The sequence below is a fragment of the Pteropus medius genome, unplaced genomic scaffold (genome assembly GCF_902729225.1).
Source record: "Pteropus medius unplaced genomic scaffold, Ma_sr-lr_union100, whole genome shotgun sequence".
Taxonomy (NCBI): Eukaryota; Metazoa; Chordata; class Mammalia; order Chiroptera; family Pteropodidae; genus Pteropus; species Pteropus medius.
In genome coordinates, this window is record NW_024340701.1 from 5,468,876 (window position 1) to 5,492,407 (window position 23,532).

General features: G+C 34.5%; 1 protein-coding gene across 2 annotated transcripts in view; it reads right to left on the minus strand.

Annotated features, from left to right (window-relative positions):
• FAF1 (Fas associated factor 1) overlaps nucleotides 1-23,532 on the minus strand; it is a 354,641-nt gene that overhangs the window by 128,891 nt on the left and 202,218 nt on the right. For both annotated transcript variants that reach the window (XM_039885738.1, XM_039885744.1), the window contains exon 9: nucleotides 420-515. In XM_039885738.1, coding sequence (XP_039741672.1) covers nucleotides 420-515 — 96 coding nt within the window. The remainder of the gene's footprint in view (nucleotides 1-419; nucleotides 516-23,532) is intronic.

The following is a 23,532-nucleotide window of genomic DNA, read 5'->3' on the forward strand; positions in this document are numbered from 1 at the left end:
TTGATGCAGGTACACTGTTATTCATTTTTGTTACCTAGTATCAAGCACAATGCCTGGCTCAAAGGTGTACCAACTCAATGAGTTAAAGGACTTCAGGATCAATCCTAATAAATGTACTCAACTATATAATCAGCAGCAAAGAAAATCCCTTTGTTAATCTGACAGTTCTAAGTAAAAATCATTTCAACCAATCCACCCAAATTCTGTCTGTTGAAACATGAAACTTAAAGAAAAAAAAAAGAGCACATTAGTAATAACCTCGCATGGAAAGTTTCCGCCTTCAAGAATTTACTGAGACTTTATTCACACTACATTAACTTTATCTATTCATTGCTATGGCAGATAAAAAAGAACAGGAAGTGGGCAGGTAGGTAGAGGATAGGCCTTCTGTTCATTGAAAAGCTGGTAAATAGGCTTACCTCTTCGGACTGTTCCCGGGTCTGTGCAGGTGAAGATCTTCTTCCCACTGTCAGCCGATGGCAGGGATAAGAGAGCCCTGATTCAGCAAGACACATCTGCAAAAAGTAAAATCCGTCATTTGTAAATAAAATGATACCATATTTCACAAAAGGATTTTACTTTTTGGATATTTTCTATTATTTCTGAAGCTAACTTCTGAAAGACCACTCTAATAACCCAGGTATTACATTACCTGGAAGGCTCTAAACATTTGAAATTTTTCCATATGTGAGATGTGACAACAGTCAAGGCTATTACTCATTAGACAATAGACTGGGGCTCCAGGAAACTCTAACAAGCCTAAAATAAAGCTATCATATACATCCCCCCACCACTCGCATGTCTGTTACTTTTCGGATTATTAGAATAATACCTCACTTTTCTAATTCCCAGGGCAGTACTCTATAAATCTTTTTTGGAGAGTACCTAATGGAGTATTTGCTGAAAGCATTTTTAAAATAAGTTTCCACATATAGTAACTATGTCATTTATGCTTTAATCAATATTAATCCATAATTTCAGATCATAAGTATAGACTATGAATCTATAATGCATGTAAAGCACCTAGCACAGTACCTGGCACACATTCAGTTTACTGTTCTTATTACTATTATGATCTAAAACACTACCCAAAGAATCTGCCTAGTTTAGACAGAATATACATATATATATTTTAATTAAAGCAATATACATATTTTAATTAAAGTTTATAGTAGGTCAGATATTAAATAACTATTTTGAGGTTTAAATTAAATTTGGGCAAATATGAGTGCCTATTACTTTTGTCTACATAGAGGAATTAAAACACTATTAAATAGCCCAAAGATGGTGTTTTTCCTTGTTGTTCACGAAATAAAACATATGTCTATTTAATGTAACAATGATATAAAGTGAAGTTTCTTTTATTATTATTAGAAATAAAATAGGGTATCCAGTAGCACAATGAAAACATCCATTGCTAACTTTTGGAGATGTGTTAAACTGATATACGAGGAAACCAAAATACCTGTAAATTAATTCATAGGGATAGCCAAAGACACAATAGTGGGTTGCTCATAAAAACAATTCAAACATGTGTTATAATCAGGCTAGCTAATTATCTGAAGACAAATATTGGAATGGAAAATGCAAATGTCAAATAAGTACCCAGTATTTTCTATCATGTGAGGTGTATGCTGCCATATAGATTATACTGAAAAAAATCATATGTATTTGATTATTGTTTTATTTAGTCTGATTAAAGATTTTTGTTTTTGCATCAAGATCTTTTTGGCATCGTACTTTACAAATGTTAGAAGACCTGATTAACTTTTTTTAAAAAGCAAAATGCATTGATTCTGTCATTTCTATTCAGTCATATTCATTAACATGATTGTCACAATTAGCTCGATTTATTTCATTTCAGTACAAATAAAGCAAAGTTGGATAAGAAGCACGGGCTAAATTTCAAGCCACGTTACCTTCACAATATCCTCCTCCCCCACCGTGAAATTCTCTGGCAATGAAATAGTAATGATGGTAAATGTCACTGACAATCAGAAGCAGTGTAACATAATGGAAAGAAACCTTGACCAGGAGCCAGAATAACCTTGATTCAAGTACTACCTAGCTTCCTGATCTTGGAAAAGTCATTTCTCTAAGCCAGACTTTCATCATTTATTAATTAATTAAACTGAGTAATCCCTCCCGTAACTGCCTCGATGGACTTTTAAAAGGTTTAAATGTGATAAGGTAAGTAAAAGCTGGCTTTGAAACTATACTGACACAGGCAGAAGAGCTGTTATCATTCCATATATCATTATTTTTAGGGCCTAGAGGAGAGAAATGGTGATTAACATCCCACTGTGACCTTTGCATACAGCCCAGTCATAGGAGGAGCTAGAGGAAAGCAGTTACTGAAAGTATGTGGTACTACAGATGGTTGACTCCTTAATGGGCTTGTCTCTAGTTATCAACATTAACCACCAGCATGGCTACTAATAATTCCTGAGGATAAGAGAAGAGTTTTGCCTTTTCCAGAATGTCATATAGTTAAACTCAGACAGCATATAGCCTTTTCAAATTGTTCACTTTCAATTAGTAATATGTATTTAAAGTTCACCCATGTCTTCTCATGGCTTTAAGAGCTCATTTCCTTTCAGTGATGAATGATATTCCGTTGTTTGGATGTACCACAGTTTATTTACCCATTCACCTACTGACGGATATCTTGGTTGCTTCTAGGTTATGGTAATTGTGAATAAAGCTTCTACAAACATTTGTGTACAGTTTTTGTGTGTATATAAGTTTTCAACTACTATGGGTAAATACCAAGGAGCATAAATGCTGGATCATATGGTTAAGTTATGTTTAGTTTTTTAAGAAACTGCCAAACTGTCTTCCAAAGTGGCTATGCTATTTTGCATCCTCACCAGCAATGAATGAGACTTCCAGTTGCTCCACAACCTCTCCATCATTTGATGTTGTCTATATTCTAGATTTTGGGCATTCTAATAGGTGTGTAGTGGTATCTCATTGTTGTTTTAATTTGCAATTCTCTGATGACAAATAATGTGAAGCATCTTTTTATATGCTTATTTGCCATCTGTTTATCTTCTTTGATGAGGTGTCTTTCAAGGCTTTTGACCCATTTTTTTTAAATGGGTTGTTCGTTTTCTTATTGTTGAGTTTTAAGAGTTCTTTGTATGTTTTGGATAATAGACCGTAATCAGATGTACCTTTTGTATATATTTTCTCCCAGTTTGTGGCTTATCTTCTGAGCTTTGAGGTTTGAGCTACTCAAACCTCAAATTTATTCTCTATAAAAATATTAACTTTCCTAATAGGCTTTCTGTGAGGATACATTTGCCAGAGAAGATAGTCCATCTGTTAAGGAATACTCCTAAAATCTATTTGAAATTTTTTCTTTTCTTCTTATAGAAGTATTTAGTATTTTCTTAGGAACATATTAACTATGCTAATAATTTCAAAGTGTAGACTACAGACAGAGGGTTCTTTAGATGATTTTAGGAACTCCACAATGTCAAAATAATTTTGATAATAATACTTAAATGAAAATTGACTTTTTTCACTGTTTTTTTTTTTTTTACACTGATGGTGAAAAAGCAATGGTGAGTAAAACTGTTGGTACATTAACATAAATCAAAGAAGTGGCACCAAAATGTGAAGTCTCCAGGGCCATGTATTCACTGTAAAAATGCCAGTTTCACTTAAGAATGTCCCTGTTGAATTAGTAAAAATTATTGCTTTTAATTAAACTTGATTCTTGAGTATACATTTTTAAATATCCTATGTGATAAATGGGAAACATGCATAAAGCACTCCCACAGCATAGCAGAGTATAATGGCTGTGTTGAGGAAAACACACTTTTGTAATTGTTTGAGTTGTATGCTGAATGAGCTATTTTTTTCATGGAACACTATTATTACTTAAGTGACTGGCAGACAAACTTTGGTTATTTGGATTTAGGTATTTGACAGGATTTTCTTCCAAAATGAAAGAAGCAAGACTCACTTCAAGGAACAGGTCTGACAGTATTAATTGCCAGTGACAAAATTTGAGTTTTCAAGTAAAAATTAAAATTTTGTAAAACTACTAGCCATTATGAGCTCAACAGCTTCCCAATGCTTAAAGATTTTTCTAATGAGGTTAGTGATGATATTAACAGATGTATTTTTTGATATTATATAATGAAATCATCAACATTAGAAAATCTGCATAACTCAGAGGACCCATACTCTCCAAATGAATGAAGAATGCTTAGTGTTATAAAATTATGTACGGGCAAAGGATCTATTCAAAGTGCGAGAAACCAATGGCTCTTACTGTACCAAAGTACCAAAAGCACATTGGTATGGCTCCAGATACCACACTGAAACTAACCTTTAGAAAACTATCACTTGTCGAGTTATTGTTTAGTATCAAAGAAGAATATCCACAATTATCTGAAAAAAAAACAAACCTGTTAAACCTCCCTTTCCAACTACGGATCTGTATGAGGCCAGATTTTCTTCATATACTTTAACCAAAACAATATATCACGACAGGTTGAATGCAGAAGATACAAGAATCCAGTTGCCTTTTATGAAGTCAGATACCAAGGAAATTTGCAAAAGTGTAAAACATCAGTTTACTCATTTCATTTTTTAGAAAATTACTTTTCATAAAAATGCATATAACAGATTTATTGTTATCTTAAACATTTATTTTTTTTCTCAATATTAATTTTGAAAGACCAATGTCAATAGACAGGACCCATATAAATAAAGACCCTTTGTGATTCTTTAATGATTTTTTTTCACAAACTCACAATTCAAAAGGAGTTGTGAATTGCTGAACCATGCAATGTATACAGAAGAAACTAATTTTTATAAATAATAATGGCAATTATTTGAAGATAACTGAGAAGCCCCAAAAGCACAGTTTTGTAAAGTTTTAGAAGTGTCTCAATGTTTCCCCTTACATAGTTAAGAAAGCATATAATGTTTTTCTTATAAACAAATTAAATTAAATATTAGGACAATGTGCAAAAGACAACTCCTGTAAACCATCAAAATTGATCACTGGCTATCTCTGACAAGTCATTAACACAGTCTTATTATTTTAAGCTTATCTCTCAGGGTGTTTTATAAGGCCTTTCTTAATAATGCTTTCTTTAAAAATATGAATTAGTTCCTGAAAGTATTTGTTATTTTCTAGCCAAATTTTAGCCCTCTCTTAAATACACACTTGCAGCTTGTCTTTCTTCCTTGTAGATTCAAAGACTATAACATTTTAAGAGTATTGGACTAGAATTTAGGAAACTGAGTTATGGGACCGTGGGCTAGTTATCAGGAGCCTTAATATATTCTTTTGTAAAATATAGGAGCAACCCATATGATTGACCTCTCAGATGCCTTCCAGCTCAATGGACTCTGAACTTAATATGTCACTAAGAAGATTCAGTTCAGTCACCTGCAGGATCCTCACCCTGCATGTGACATAATTAATAACACAACCTAACAATTCTGAAACTACAGCTTTACTATCTGTATCTTTTAAAAATCAGTTTGTAAAATAAAATTCCCTTGTGTTCTAAAATAAAACAAGAACTTCTTTTAAAATCATATTTCAAGCTTGTCATCACCCTGACAAGGCACCAGCATAATTAATTCCATCCAGGTTTGAGAATTTTACTAGGCACCAGCATTTATTATGATTATTACAATACAAAGAAGATAGATAGATATACACCCCTACACTACACACCATATCCCTGCATATTGCTTTATTGAGGTATAAATGACCTATAATAAACTAAAGATATTTTGAAGTATATAATTTTATGTTTTGAAATATATATATGTACCCATGAAACCACTCTGTATTTTAAAAAATATTTTAATAATTGCCATTATTGAGAGTTTAATATATATTGGTATTATACAAAATGTTTTATATGCATACCCCATTAAATTCTTACAATAACCCTGCCAGACAGGTATTATTATTAATCCCCATTTTAAAGATGAGACTACTAAACCTTACGCAGATTAAGAAGCTTGCCCAAGGTCACACAGTTACTGAGTAGTTAGTCAAAATTCAAACTCAGGCGGTTTTAACTCAGAGCCATTTAAAAAGCATTCGAACAGCTATTAAGGCCCTCCTATGTGTTGTCTTATGGTCTAATAATCAATAATTACTTTCTTTGGATTAATTAAAACAGCTACTCCTATATACCATCAATTTGTCAGGAACTACATATTAAGTACTTAATATATGTCTATCATACATATAGACATATATATATATTAATCCTGCAAATTAAAGATAATCATGATTGCACTGAACACAAAACAGCCTTAGAGAAGTAGAATAACTTATATACAATCAACTCTAAATGGCAAACCAAATTTGACTCCAAAGATCATGAAGTTTTCAATTATATCGCATTTCTGACTGACACAAAGTCTTTTATGAGTAAGGAGCCCTTAAGATGACTGCTGGATCACCCCTTTAAAATTTTCAGATGCTCACTGTTCAGCTAGACAGATTATTAAAGTAGTTTTAAGCCAAACTGAATCATGAGGCTGAGTTTCATTTACTGCCAACCAGAGTGCAAATCAAAACGCTTATTTATTCACAATCCAAAGTTGTTTTTTTTTTTTTTAATCATTTATGTACTAGAAAAGTCACAGAGCTTTAATTTGTGGCAGGTTGAAGCAAGCTTATTAAGAATGTTAGTTACCAAGTGCACATCCACTTGTCTGGACTAGCCCACTGCCACATTCTTGTAGCAGGGTTAAATAGCAGTTTAGTCACCTCATAAAAAAGCACACTGTTAAAAAGGAAGTGACTAATAATAATCTGGAACCGAAGGAATATTATAAAGAGATGTACAGGTCAAGATCAATTATCTACGAAAACTGTGTTCTCTGCCTGGCCTTGCTGTGTTACAGTCTCAATTGATTTGGGAAGTTGGTAAGGTTTAATGAAATAAATACCAACTAACAAATTCTGAGGCTTTTCGCTATGTACATAAATACGAATGCTATCATGCAAGCAAGCAGAATTAGAAGAAACAAAGACGGCTGCTATAGATGGCTTCATTTTAGAGTCATAAGATATTAAGAGTTGGGAGGGTCTTTAGAATTCATCAATTTCTGGTATCCCAACCCCACATCTAGGAGCCTTAGCTGAGTTAAGTGCTACTGCCATACCTTCCCTGTCAAGCATCTCCCAATCCATTTCAAGCTGGCAGTGAGACTCTCCAGGGAGAAGTTTATCAGCAGCCTACTCTTAAACTTTTATCAGTAGTCTCACCATCCCTAACCGATTCCAAATGAAAGGCAGTTTCTTTCCTCACAAGATCTAGTCTAATCCTCCCATTTAACAAGTGGGGCGAGGTGGGGGGAGACTAAGATGTAGGGAGGTAAAGTTGTTTGCCCCAAGTCACACATCAGCTTAATGATAGCACAAGCATGTTCTCTTAACTCCTAAACTGAGGACTTTCTACTAAATAACCTTAACTATGTTCTTTAGAGATGTTAAGTTAGCTGTAAAATACTAATAACTCTCTTGGTTTAATTATCTCAAATTTCTTTTAAAAATATTAGAAAAAATATATATAAATAATTTAAAATGCTCCTGACTTGTTTTTACTGCTGTTTCTTTTAATCTGATGGGATTCTTGAAAACAAAAATCACCTGATGCTACTTTTCCACATTACAATTGCTCACCCTCATGCTTCCCTGCAATGGTCCAACATTATCTTGAGTTTTCTATCAAAAAAGAGGTTGCTGAACACAGAAGTTTTTTTTTTTTTAAATCTTCCATTGCATCCCAGCACTAAAATCATATTACACCATAGGGAAATAAAGAATTGTCCAGTGTAACTACATATTTATAAACTAAATATATAGATAATAACATTCTCAGATTATTTGATTTTAGTGTGTACACCAGAAGAGCTTCTGAACTACTTCAGAATACTAGAATACTTCTGAAGAGCATTAAGTTACATAAGAAATATAGCCCTAGCAGACTAGCCTAATGTTGGCTACTGGAATAGTTTTTCTCACACCTATTTAGTGAGAATGGTCAAGTTTACTTATACAAAGATATTAGCTCAGGAAGGCAGACAAGTTGTTATTTGCAAGAGAACTTTAAACCAAAGAAGGTATTCCAGTGAATCAAGAGTTCTGCATAGAAACCAATAATCTATGCTGTGAATTAAAATGGTACTTGTCTCTCAGTTCTTGTCCCTACTATTCGTCATTTAGTTGCTTATGAGCACCCTCTGGTGGAGGGCAGAAGAAGGAAAAGAACTTATTAAAGATATTGCTTCTAACCCGCAAGACTGGTGATAGGGCAAAAATAGTTATAAATGTGCAGATTGCTCTTGACTTTGCCTTTCTTTTTCGTAATTACTTCATAATTTAGACCTAGTTGCTGAATAAGTAATATTAACCATATAGTTAACTCAGAGTCTAAAACTAATCATTCAATAAACATTTATTAAGTTTCTAATATACATCAGGCACTTGGATGCAGACAATCTGGCTTGGATCCTGGCTTTGATATTTAGTGTCATTTCTCAGGGAAGTTGCTTGACCTCATAAGACCTCAGTTTTCTCATCTGAGAAATGGGAATTACATCTTTGTTGACATTAAAAAGATGACACGTAAAAAAGTACCTAGCATAGTGGACTTAATTAATTTTGAAACCTAAAAACACACACACACACACACACACAACACTTCATCTTTGGCTCTTTGCCAGAAAGAAGGATTATCATATAGGTGTTTTCAGAGGCAATGCCCAATTATTTGTCTTTAAGAATTTAAGCCTAAATGACAGATTGGTATCAGTTAAGTGTTTATTGGTATAAGTGTTTTATAACTCCTTGTCAACTACATTTAACTTAATTAGTTTATGTTCTGAAACATACACAGAACAACCAAATGTACTACTTAATCTCTTCAACACCAAAGATATCCAGAAGATGCTTACCAATACTTAACAAAATACTGTCTTCCTAGGTGAACCAAGTAAGTTTATTTAGGGGTTTCTTATCTCTTCTCAAGAGCTTGTATGACATTCTTCTTAGTGTCACCCAGTAGAGTACAATTAGATATATTCTGGCTCTGAGTGTGTCTAAGAGCTCATCTCTGACATTCACTACTTGTTAATGACTGAGATTTTTTAAAGGATATGTTATAAGTGATTTCCAAAAGTGGAACTTACTAGAGGTTTCTCATTTAATTCCCATGAGGTGAACTTAAGCAAGACTCAGAGATAGGAAAACAGGTTATTGCGGGCAGAGGAAAGGAGTGATCCTACCTGCTGCAGTGAGTTTGGGAAACCAGTTAAGCCCACTGGGCACTTTCAGCTTAAATACACTTAACTAGCCTGTAAGCTACTTCTCTTCTGTCACCATCATTAAGGCAAATAACTATTGTTCTTTTATGTCTTAAGGCTGCAGGCTGCCTTTATATGACTTTTCCCATCAATGCTGCCTGTGATATGATTCCATGTGTGTAAAAATACTGGTGGGCTAATCCAAAAATACTATAGATAGATAAAAGAACCTGGGTTATAATCTTAAATCTGCCTCTTATTCATTGTGTAACCTTGATCCACCTCCCTTTTCTCAAGTTTTATAATCTATAAAATGAAAAAACAAAAACAAAAACAAAAACTGGACTAGATGATTTCAAAGTTCTTTTCTCTCATTTTGAACGAATGTTTCAAGGACACATAACCTGACCCACCTTTCCAGCTATTATCCCCTACTATTTTTTTTTAATCTTGTATTCAGGTTTGGTTGCTCATAGATTCAAAAAATATGCCTTGTACTCACCTAATCCTAGACTTTTTTGCTCATGCCATTACTCTTGCACTTGAGTTTCCCTCCCCATTTTTTTCCACCTGTCCACTTCATAGGTATGTTCGGATCATGTGAGAAAAGTAAGTAAAAGCACTTCTTCAAAACTCAGCTCAATCTCTTCCTGAAAGTATTCTATAACCTTACCAACCTCAAAATTTTCTGTTCTCTAAAACACCTGGAGCCTTTTGGTAGTCAATCATATCCAGTGACACACCTGTACAAATCTTCCAGAAATAAACACCTTTTAGTTTCCCAGGTGGGAGCTGAGTAGAAGTAGGCAGTGGGGATTTTAGAGGCAGAGGTCTTATCTAGGAAGGTCAGGGTTTGGGTTAAAGGAATAAAGCCTGGCCCAGGAACTGGACCCAACTGAGGGGAAAGCCAAAGATCTAGGGATCAAAACTCTGGTAGCCTACATCGTGGAAGTCTGCCCAGGCCATGGCCCTATATGACATTTCTGTCACTGAGGAAGAGGTAATCCCAAGAAAGGCAGTGACAATGCTTCAATGGGTACAGTGGATCAGGGGACCTGTTGTTCTAGAAGGTGAGACAGAGGAATAAGGAAGGAATATCACCCCAAAATACAAATCCCATTTGTTGCGTTTTTTTTTTTATAAGTGCAAATGTCTCCTAAATCATTTACACCTACAAGGAAGTTTCTGAAAAAAATCTGTCACTGAAAGGCAATCGCTTCGGTAATCAGATGTCACTATACTTTCTTGGAGAAGTGTCAAAGCAGAGTGATTATGAACTTGGACTCCAAAGCTATACTGCCCATGTTTGAAATCTTGGCTCTGCTGGCTAATAGCTGTTTAACTCTGGACAACTCTATCTTCTCAGTGCCCCAATTCCTTCCTCTACAAAGGTTCTAAGTCATAAGATTGTTGTGAAGACTAAAGAGTGTATATGTGTGTGTATATTTATACACACACACATAGTTAATGGTAGAAATTTTGCTATATAACTCTGAGGAATAGGCAAATAAATAGTACTAAACTTGTTTTCAGTCGAGTGCAAAATACTATTATTCATTCAGTTAACTAATAGTTACTGAGCATCCACTATGTGGATTTTGCAACATAAATGACTATTTTTTTTAATAGTCAGAACTCAGCTGAGTGCTAGGAATACAGCCAATGCTGAACAGTTTCTGCTTTGATGAAGTTAATGGTTTCCTAGGCTATAGGTTTGTGAATAAAGTGTAGACCATGCTAGCTCTATTTTATTCTGTTACATCTAATCTTTGTTCTACCCTTAGTAAGAATGTACTTGGCATAGTTTATCACAGACCCATTCAACAGCGGGGGAAAAAAAAGAGACTCTTATTTTCACCCAAGATCATAGAGCTAATAAATATAGCAGAGTCAGGACTAACATATGTGGACTCCAAGTATTTTTTTTTTTTAATGACATCACCTTCACTTTGAATGTGAACCAACCTGGCTAGCTTGTTAAGCCTCTGATTTACTGGGTGTGGGAACATGAATTATGAAAAAAATTTTAAAGTCTCTAGATGTCATTAGATTGCCTGACATCATAACTCTATTTTAGGGTGTAGGATGAAAAAAAATAGTCATTTATGTTGCAAAATCTCATCTATTTTTTGCACAGTTAGCTTCTATAGCTTAGAAATTTGTTAGGAAAAATCACACTTTAATTTTACTATACTTCTCATGTCATTTGAATTATTTTTTAAGTAAATTAAATTATAGTTTTAAAATACCGTTGTCAAAAAAAATCATAATGGATGGTGCTTGGAGAACAGACTGCAAAAGATTTATCAGATCTTCCCTGGGTCCTATTTCACTCAAGAATTATAGTGCTTTTATACCTCTCCAAGGATGTATATGCCGCAGTGTTGATATAATGACTTAATTCATTCAGCTCATTAATATATATTATCCTGTTTCATATGAGCCAGCCCAATCTACCATACACCTCTCAAAGTATCTGAACACTAAACTTTAAAGCATCTTTCTAACTGGAAAAGGGTACTTTCAGAAGATAATATAATTTTCTATACACTACTTGAGATTTCATATCATACTGGCTTACCAAAACAAGAATTGTGGAAAAAAATTTCTGTTACCAAAACTACTTAAACACCAAAAAAAAACCATGTGTTAAAATTTTTTTTAAAAAATGCATGTCTTCTAACAATTTATATTTCATGATAATTGTTATTGTTGTTATTGTTTAATTAGGCCCTATGAAAATATCTCTTGAAAGGTATTCAGCAGTTTATGTTAAATGGGTGAAAAATCTATCTTGGGTGCAGTGTGTTCAGGTTATAAAAGCACCAGTGCTTATTTTATCTCCCCACAAAGTGTTGCTGAGATAATTGCTGCTGACAGCTTTATTCAAGGTTCATTTCACTTTTTCTGCTATTTTTCTCTGGTTAGAAGTTCAACAGAGCCCATGGGAAGCCACACCCCTCACACCTGTTAGGCTTCTTCATGTTACGGAGGGCCAGTATGGACATGTCACTTCAAATTAGCATTGTACCAGGGCGCTAACTGTGACAATTACTTATCACAGGTTCAAAAAAAAAAAAAAAAAAAGTTTCTAATTCAACCACAAAAACAGTGTCACAGAATGTAATTTAAACCTGTAAAAACAGGTTGCATAAAAAAATATTCAGAGAGCCACAGAAAAAGTTCCCAGGGTTGAGCTTTGTGTTATATCTGAATTATGCAGGAATGTTCTGCAACTGAACATTTCCTTTAAAACAAAACCAAACCAAAAAAGGTAAACGAAGAAGAGCCAGCAATTATACTTCATCAGCAGGCAATGGTGATAAGTGGGCCTAAGTTTTATTTATGGTTCTCTACAAAGCTTGAATATTTGACTCATTTTGTTAATTCTTTTGTCATGTAACTAACTCAATAATGAAATTCTCAGCTAAAGCAAAGACATAGCTCTATAAATACGTAGAAAAGAAGCATTGTCTCTTAATATTTGTTTGTTTTTTTTTTCACTTGGAAACCAGGAAATTATCATTAGAGAGGCTAGCCATTAACACAAAGAGAAAAAAGAAAAAGGAAAAACCTCTCACTGTTAAATGTGTTTCAAGCTACTTATTATAAGCCTCTCGGTTTCAAGTGCAAAATAATCTCAGAATTATGCCACCTCTGAAAGACCTGGGATGGTTGGAAGTGGTTAATATGGACTGCTGTGAGGCTAATTGTGGATCTTGAGTTAATTACTCTCTCCTGATAGAAAATTTTAAAAATAAATAAAACGGTCTTTTACTCTATTTTTACTTCAATTTGGACTCAAGGAAACACTGAATAATGATGCCTAAGCTCTGGAGACTTCACTATTTGCTGTAGTTATTTAGATGAAGATCCAGAAAGTCTGGGAAATAAAAATGTCCATTTCATAATCAGCGCTAATGTGCATTAACAGAACAACAGTGAATGGATCTGTATCTGCCACAACATGCACGATTTGACTCACAAATGCCCAGTGTTCATTACCTGGTCAGAGTTAAAAGGCATTCGATGTTGTTTCACACCACACACACACACACACACACACACACACACACACACACACACACACACCCCACCTCCCTCCCACTAATTCCCTTGCCTCAGCAAGCCCAGCAAGCTGGCTAAGAAGATGCAAGCCAGAGATGGTAGAGACTGGCTTTGAAACAGATTCTAGAAGTATTAAACACTCATGAAAAGCAAAGGACAAAATAATTATGCTGAGCAGGAATTCAACAGAAAAATTAATTGCTTATTTGCAGGAAATCATATCCATTGGTAGATACATGGTAATTTTGGCATGGCAACAATTTTATTATCTTAGCAGTTCCGCAAATTTTAAAACCATCATATACATGAATGGTGTAATAGAAATGCTAAATTTTTCTCAAGCCAAAATACAGAAGCGGTATCTTATGCAATAAATAAAAACCAAAACGAAACCTCAAGATAGTTTTCTTTACTTTTCTAACAGTTAAAAAGTCATTTATTAACAAGCATATAAAGCTGACACAGGAAATAATTTTTATAAGAACCCAGGATCTTATCGCAATAAGCCCTTTGCCTTATTTTATAATCACAACATATTCACAGAGAATCAAGACAAAATCTTAGGTTAGAAAGGTGCTTTTACCTCAAGCTGCTCCTCATTTTAAATTTGATAAAGAGGTTCTGCTAGTGGAAAAACCTCATTATTTTAGAGAGCTACTGTATTAATCAGTGGTGACTTCAGCTCATCATAACCAGAGAACTTTCAAATATGCAAGGATACATCTCAAGCCTGCTTTGCATGCATAAAGAGTACCAACGAGCCATTTGGCACATGTCTAGTCAATAGTGGGATGCCATTTACCCCACAACACTGTGGAACTCTTTGGAGAGCAAACATAAGAGCTCTGGAAATTTTTCCAGCAGCATCTAATTCCTTGGCAAAACTCGGGCAGTTATGCTAACAGCTTTGGTCTCAGCACAAGGACATAGTGCTACTGGGCATTTTGTCATGGCTTTTCCTCCTGGGAAAAATAGAGTCTGAATTAATGATACCAAGTTAGGCACAGCAGCATAAACGGGTATTATGAAGAAACCAAAAAAAAAGAATTTCACCTTGCTGGTTAATCCATGCCTGGCCTATTCTAGGCAAGTGATTTTTCTCTTTCTGCTCAACTCCTATACTCTTACTGTGAAGCTCTAGAATTCTTGGTTTGTGGTTCTTTTAACTTTGCCTGTGTCTTTGTCTGTGTCTGTGTTTAGGTATTGAGACCTAAGGTCCTTGAGGATACAGCCTGGCTCTTATATTCTCATTTTTAGCCCATAGGGCTTAGCAGGTTACTTTGATAGGCCAGCCACACAATGTCTATTACTTGAATTTAAATGGACACTTTCCCTACTTTCCTTGCCAAGATAAAATATAAAATATACTTGTAATTTTCTAGAGAAATAAAAATCTGTCTAGGAAAAAAAAGAAAAGCATGGAAATCAAATCATTTCAAAGTGAAATAAGAAGTACTAAAAGCAATCATCAGAGTACTATCTGACTGACTTCCATGTCTAAGTAAAAACTATAAGGTCCAAAAGGATTCTGACATAAGATGGCAGGTTTAATTTAATTCAATAGTCACTGATGACTTGAAACCACTAATCAAAATAAGCAAAACATGGATCACTCAGATTCAACATCAACATAATTTGAATTTATACATTTTTGATAAAGGCACACCAGTTTCATTATTTAATGTTTCTATACAATTAACTTTGCATTCTAATGTATTTCATCTTTGGATTTCATGGGAATTAGAGAAATTCAAATGTCATTTCAACTTTATTGTGTAAGGTATAACAGTTCTCAAATTTATGAGGATGCATAATGTAGCAAAGAAAAATGTGTTCAGATTGGTATAGAAACTATCCAGTAATGTATATAACACACAGAAATACTCTAACATTTTAAATGTCTCCCATAAAAATAATTTGGGAGACATTTTTTTACTATTATAGCATTATTTTACTATTATATTTTTTTAGGACTCATACTCAGGTAAATACAAGAACCAGTAAGTAAATCCTCTATATACAGGTGTATATATTTACTTACTTCTTCACTAGTTCTTGTATGTACACACCCCTTACCCTAGAATAATCTTTTGTATTAAAAGTTAAAAAACAAAATAGGAAAATCCTCAAATCCAATAAACTTAAAAAAAATTGCTACATGATAAAATAATGCTCTGTTCCTGAGTCGAGCATGTCTTCAGTGAACAGATTCATACCTATAGCACTTATTCAATGCCCCCCAAAAAACAAGTGTAAAATGAAACCAGTGCTAAAGTGTTAACTCTTCAAAAGGGAATAATGTTGTATGCTAATTATGTCTTATTTTTTTACAAAAACTAATCAACCCGTAACTTTGGACAAAAAAATTTACTGAAAAGTACTATAGTTAAAACAAAAAAGAACTTTTAATGTGAGTATAACCAAACTAAAAAGAGAAAAAATTTTTTCCAGAGGCTGGGAATAAATCATTTTATACAACATTATTTTGATCAACATATAGTAATAATGTTAGAAATATTCCTTCAAATATTCCTTCAAAAATAAAACAAAATCTTTGGAGATCTCTAAGCAAGATGAGAGCAAAAATTGATTTGAGAATTTTTTTTTAAGGACACTTGTAAGGTTGTCTTCAGGAGTTGTATATTATTGGAAATTTACCTATTTTTAATTGGACCATTTCATTTGCTTAGACTTATTAGTATTGTATAGAATCTGAGAATTTTAGAGTTAGAAGAAACTTTAGAGTTGGGAGAAGGGAAGATGGTAAAGAGAAAGGCAGAGAATTCCAATATTTATTGAGAATCTACTATGCATCGGATACTTTAAATTCATCCCCCCACTTCCCATTAATATAAAGGCTCGATATGGTAGGTATTATTACCCCTGTTTTAGGAAACATAAGTCCTGAGAGACTATTTGCTCCTTGTGGGGTTAAAATTTAATTCTAATTCAAGGTGTTCTGATTCCACAATCTGTATCTCTTCACCCATATGAAAGAAACTAAATTTAATTAGCCAGGAAATCCATATTCATTAACTCATTTAATCCTAAAGCTGCTAATATTCCCATATGACAGATGAGGAAACATGGGCTTAGCAAAATTAGTAAATCTGTCTAAAGTTACTTTTTTAAGATCTTTATTACCTGGTCACATGCATATTTTCTAATATAACTCATCTGTCAGCTAAGGAAGCCAAAGTCCAGAGGATTTATATGACTTGTCCAAGGTCAAACAAGCAAAAAGTTGCAAAGGGGAGACTATGAGCTGGGCCTATAGGCTTCAATGTACCACACTCTTTTTCCATGTTCTGTCATTGAAGATACTCACATATTTCACAACCACTTAATCCAATAGTCTCCTAAATGATGTCCTATGAACTCTTTCCCAACTAAAATGACATTCAAACCTATTTGACAGGACCAAAATAACACACCCAAATTTCCTAACACTAAAACCTTTACTCAGAGTAGTTATAGTCTCGGAGAAAAAACAAACAAACAAACAAACAAAAAACCATGCCATAGCAGTCTTGGGTGAAGTCTGCTGGGAAAGCAGGATAATAAAGGCATCCTCTTGCTTTGCCAACTCAGGAGGCATTCACCAAGGTTGGTTCCTTGGTGCTTAAGAACCAGTGGGCTGACATTCTGGATACAGACAGGCAACTAAGGGGCAAGTGGCAACGATCAACTCTCTACTACAGTGGCGTTTCCTTGAGGATACTGTGAGAAGAGGATGCTCTCCCAGGGAATCTTTCATAGTGTATATCTGTATATGACCGGGAGCAGTGGTAATCACAACTGGACTCAACTAGGAGGTAGAATGGAGTTTTCTGCTCTCACCTTCTCCCAACTATACTGAACCTTATCTGTATTTAGTTTCATCTCCTCAGAGCCTCAAGTATCAACTAGCTCAGGAAATGCACCAAACTTTAACTAGTCTCTACCAAGTAAAGAACATTTGAAGACTTTGCTAGTTTATATCCATTCATTTTAACTGTGGCATTTGAGGGAAAATGTGCTACTTTGACTGAAGGTTAGAAATTTTCACAAAATTTGGCTCAAGTTAAAAATTTTCTCACAGATCAAAGCACAAACGGCATTGTGTTAATGAACCAGAAAGGCCACATGGTTGGTTCCACGGGAGGCATTCTGTAGACAAGTCAGAAAAATGGAGTTCTAGATGAGACTCCACACCTTTCTAACTTTCTAGTGTTCTTGCAAAGTCATATACCTCTCTGAGGCTTGGTTTCTTTATTTGCAAGTAAAAATAACAACTTTTTGCTTGATTAAAAAGACCATGAAAAAAAAAAAAAGGAGTTAGTCTGTGAAAATGACTTTAGAATTGAAAAAGAGATGAATAATTTCTTCAACATTTACCAGGCTCATCCTATACACTATGTAACATCAGCATTATCATATCTTTAACTTTTCATGTATATTTACCCTAGTTGCCTTATAAAAATCTCAAAGTAAAACTCCATGTCATATAATAAACAGATATGCAATAAAAACATCTATTAAGCTGATATTGATGACACAATAAGAAGCCTAACTAGTCAAAGTCAAATGCATTTTAACTCTTCTCTCTACACAACAGCAAGATCCTGCGGCTGACCTGTCTTAACAACAATAATAGAAAGAATTCACTATACAACATGAATTTGACCCCACACATCTTTTCATACTTTAAAGTCTGACAATTTCTCATTGCTCCTAGGTCAGTTTTCTCCTCCAACAGCCTTGTCAATAAATGTCAACTACCTGATTTGTGCCCATGAACAAAGAGCTAAATAGTATCTCTGCCTTTGAGGGGTACACAAACAAGTAGTGAAATGTACTTGTACATAAGAAGTGTAAATAACTAATTTTACCAATGTGGTAAGTCCCCTTATAAAAGCTTCAGGAGGGAATGTCTAACTTGGCCGGAAGACTAAGAAACAAGTAGTTTAGTGTTGGAGGGCTGGACTGGTAAGGTACAAAATGGTGAAGAACACAGGCAGAAGGGGAGACATAGGTCAGATCATGAAAAGTTATATATGTTCCATTAAGGAACTTAGACATCCTATAAGCAATGGAAAACCATGGAGAGATTTGAAGAGAGTAAATGATACAAATGCATTTAACAAAGATAACTGCAGAAGGGAGGATTAACTAGGGAAAGCAAGAGAAGGAGACCTGAAACAGGGAAGGCAGGATAAAATGATATGAGAGCCTGAATTATAGCAGTAACGGCAGAATGACAAGGAAGACAGATCAATAGACCCAGAGGATAAGAAGTGAAATCACAATAATTCTTGCCATTTGTTTGCATAATCCAATATCACAGCAAAACTTAATAAATATAATTTTCAGTAGCAAGAATTTATCTGCTTGGGTATAATGATATCGATTCCTTATATTTACTTAGTGTGTCATATTTTAAGGTGTGTTTCCACATATCTTATTTGAACCTTAAAATAATGTTGGATAATTGTAAGAATAGAAACTGAAGCTCAGAAAGGTTTATTCATTCAATCAATATTTATTGAGCACCTACTATCAGAAGGCATCAGATATGCAACGATAAGCAAAAATAGACATCTGCCCTGTGTAACTTATAGTTTAAAGTGGGAAATAATCACTCATATAAAATATAAAATCATAACTTTGGTAAATGCAATGAAAGAATGGCTTCTTTGAAGAAATGACTGAGTTGAAAGAATGAGTAAGAATTATACAGGGGAGATCAGGAGGGGAGGACTGCTGTTCTAGGAAGAGAGAATAGCATTTGCAAAGGCCCAATGATGGTACTTTAGAAGAACTGACAGAAGACCAGTGTAGCTAGAGAACAAGAGGCAGGATAATATAAGACAACACTGAAAAAGTAAGCAGGGATCAGACTATATAAGGCCTATTGGGTTACAGTAAAGATTTTGGTCTTCATTTGGGAAGATTTAAAAAAGGAAATTAGTTGATCAGACTTACATTGTTTTAAAAACAGGATTAATCTGATGTGGTATGGAGAGTGTACTGAAGAGAAGTGAAAGTGGATATGGGAGCACAGTTTGCAGGCTTTTTCAATAATCCAGATTCCAGAAGTTGGTAGCTTTATATTAGGGTGATGGCAGTGAAAACGGACAGAAGTAAATGAATGAAAGATATAGAGAAGCTATAACTGACAGGAATTGATTTGGACAGGTCGGCAAGGGCGAGAGATATCAAGAATATCTCCTATTTGGCTTGTGGAACTGAATGGATGGTGATGTCATTCATGGAATTGGAGAACTTTAGAAGAGGAGCAGGTATAGCAGGGAAGAATATGAATTCGAATTTGGATATGTTGAATTTAAGGTCCTTTGGGACCTCTAAGTGGTGAGGATAAGAAGGCTCTCCTGGAGCTGACTTTGGAAGACCGGGTGAGAAATATAAATTTGTTAATCACCATCACATTGGTGATCATTTAAGCTGTAGGTGTGATGAGAATGCCTAGGAAGAACATACAAAGAGACAAAATGAGTACATGGAACTGAGCCCTAAGGAACTCCAATATTTAGTGACTGGGTAGAGAAGGATGAGTTTCAAAGGAGACAGAGAGGAAGAACACAACAGAGACAGGAGAAAAACCAGGAGAGTGTGGTATCCTGGAAGCCAAGGGAAGATCATTTCAAGATAGATTTCAATAGGGTCGAATGCTGCTGAGAAGTATTTAAAATAACCCAGTGGAGATAACTACCCAAATGCCTGCCCCCAAAACAGTGGCATAAATGAATAATGTGAAATATCCACTTAATGAAATATTATAAAGCAATGAGAATAAATGAATTATAATAAACTATATATAAGAATAAGGATCAATCTCAAAAATATACAGTAGGTAGGAAGGAAGGAAGGAAGGAAGGAAGGAAAGAAAGAAGGAGCAAGCTATACAAATAGCATGTGCCATATGATTCCATTTATACATGGTAAAACTAAACTATGGTCTTATCTCTTGAATTGAGGAGGACATGAGAGGAACTTCTGTGATATTGGAAATGTTTTCTTTCTTAATCTGGATGCTGGTTACATGAGGGTATTTATGACAATTCATCAAGCTGTATATTTATGATGTGTACACCTTTCAATGAAAAGGCTTCTTTTTTTAATGCTGCTAAGAAGTACAATGAGGATTAAAAGGCCTACTTGGTTTAGCGACATGGCAATTTATTGGTACCTGAAGAAAAGCTATTCTGGTTGAGTTGAAGGCCAGAGTGGTGTAAGTCGAGAAATTACTGAAAGAAAAAATATAGAGATAGTTCCTACAGATAATTCTTTTTGAATTTTGGCTACAAGGAAGAGGAGAGAAAGTAGTAGCTAAAGTAAAGGAGGATTTTTTGTCTTTATTTGTATGGAACATACAAGTGTGTTTAAGATGAGTAGCTTTTCGTGTTTCTTTCTCTACACATTCTGATCTGAAACTGAGATTGGACTAGTGGCAATACTCTAAATGCTCAATGTAAAGGAGCTTCCAAGTTCTAATACTGTTTCTGTGGCCTTGAATAAGTTCTTATATAGCCATAGTATCTTCCATGGTCTAAAATGAGAATAATAATATAATTTCCGGAGTTTTATGAGTCAATTAGTAAACGCTCAGCTAATATTGCATTAGAGATGAAAAAGGCTAGAATGATGATATCGTCTCCTTCGTGGATGTTAAAAGCTTATGAAGCTTGCTAACTGACTCTAGACCAACGAAACTGAAAAAAAAAGAGAACTGGCAGACATGATGCTCAGAGTGGTTACACTTCACAGTAAATTATAGAAAGATCTAGTTTCCACTTCCATCTCACATTCCATGAAAGTGGAATTATGGCCACAATGAATGTGGGATGCTCATCTCTGAGTTGCTCCACAGTGAACACTACAGCATGGTGAGGAACACAGTTGATGGACAGGCTTTTCACAGACATCCTGTCATCGATCTTTCTCTGCTATTATGAGAAGCACTGGTGTGGTAAGGAACTCTATTTTACTTAGGTTCAAATACCACTGCCACTGATTAATTATGAGGTCATATGAATATGCCTCAGCTTGCTCATGCATAAAATGGGGCAAACGATAACTTTGCCTCATAGGATAAGGAAGATTGAGTTATACTATTATATATACATAGCTAAGACATACATAGTAAGTGTTTTTTAAGTGCTATCAAATGTTATCATTATTCTCAGAGAGACAGGTCTAAGATGAGCTTAAGGCAAAGGGACCAATCTTATGGGGACAAGGCGATTCTTTAAGGAAAATATCTGAATGTTCATAATAGGCATAGGAATGTTCATAATAGGTATAGTTCATAATAAGGAACTGTACTAGGAAAGGGGGGGAAAAAACCTTCGGATTTAAGGTTCATAAAAAAATCCCTATGGTATAATGGAAAGAGGTAGTCTTTAGAATCAAACCTGAACCAGTATCCCTGTTCAACCACTTCTTATCTGTGTGTTGGACAAGATACTAAACTACTGTCAGCCTCAGCTTCTTCATGTGTAAATATGGAAATAATAGTATCTACTTTTCAGGACTGACTAATGGGAAGATTAGGGATAAAACATATAAAGGTCTAGCAAAGTGCCTAGAACAAAATAGTATAAATGAATATTGTTACTGATATTACTGTTATTAAAACAACAAAAATAATAAGTATAGCGGTCAAGAGAAATTGTTAAATTTCATCTAAACTCTTTCATACTTCCTAGGAGTCAAGTCACGAAGGTATTCCATATTCAGTTGTAATATATTTTGCACTAAAATAACTAAACTTCAATCTCTGAAAGTTATTTTAGTGCTCGCAGCAAAACTTATGATGTTGTACTGCAGAAGGCTAATTTTCATTAAATTATTTTTATAGACTTTATAATCATCTGAAAATAGATAAAAATACAGGCAAGAACTATTATGAAATTTTTGAGTTGCTGAATTCAGGGAATCCTTCCTTCCTTCCTTCCTTCCTTCCTTCCTTCCTTCCTTCCTTTTCCTTTTTTTCCTTCTTCCTTTTCCTTCCTTCCTTCCTCCTCCCTTCTCCTTCCTTCCTTCTTTTCCTTCCTTCCTTTCCTTTTCCTTTTCCTTCCTTCCTTTCCTTCTCTTCCTCCTTCCTTCCCCTTTTCCTTTTTCCCTTTCCTTCCTTTTCCTTCCTTCCTTTTCTTCCCTTCCTTCCTTTTTTTCTTCTTCTTTTCCTTCCTTCTTTTTCCTTTTCTTCTTCTTTTTCCTTTTCCTTTTTCCTTTTTTTTTTTTTGTTATTTATAGATGAGCTGAAGAGCGAGACACTATAAACTGATATTTATCAGTTCTAAAACACTGTGAGAATAATATAGCCTTAAGACCTTCTCAGCAGATGACTAAATTTTGAGAAAAACTCTAAGTGGATAACCACAGCACAGAAAACATGTCATATAATAATACACCTCTTAAAAACTTATCTTCTCTCTTGCTTTTTCTCTTATTTAGTATATCAAAGCAGATGATTAATGATTAACTATAAGAAGTAAGGAATGCAATGAACACCACTGGGTAACACAGTGTTAATAAAGGTCTATTAAATATCATTTCAAAATGTCATATTTGTTTGTCACTAGTGAAGGTTACCCTTTTTTGTCTGAATTTCAAATATTTGAATTTTATGAGAGTTGAGTTTACATCTGCTCTAAATGAGACTAAAAGGTTAGAAACAAGTAACACAAATCAGATCTCCAGCTTTTCAACTGCAAACTTAATCCAAGATAACCAATTTGATTTTTGAGGCCAAATATCTCTTCTGAGCCCTCATTCATGTGCTAACCATATGCTTGTTCATCTAGCATGGCTCACTAGCAATTTAGAAATTTTCCATCTCTTCAGATTCTCAAGTTACTTCTCTATTCAGCTCATTCTACTTGCTTCCTGTTTAACTGTGAATTACATTTAAATTTTAGGGGTAAGATATTTAAGTGCTTCATACCTCCCTTCAGATTAGCATGGTTTAATTTGGGTTAGTGTTCCTGCTTCTTCTTAGTGTTCTTCTTTTTGCCTCTTTTCAATAACCACAGACAATGGTTTCTGGCTCTCAAGGCATCCCATACTTAAACACATTATTAATGGAGTTCTTTCAGAATTAAGACTATTAACTCTTCCAGCTTGAAGAGTCTAGTGGAAAAACATGACTTCTTAAAATGTCTA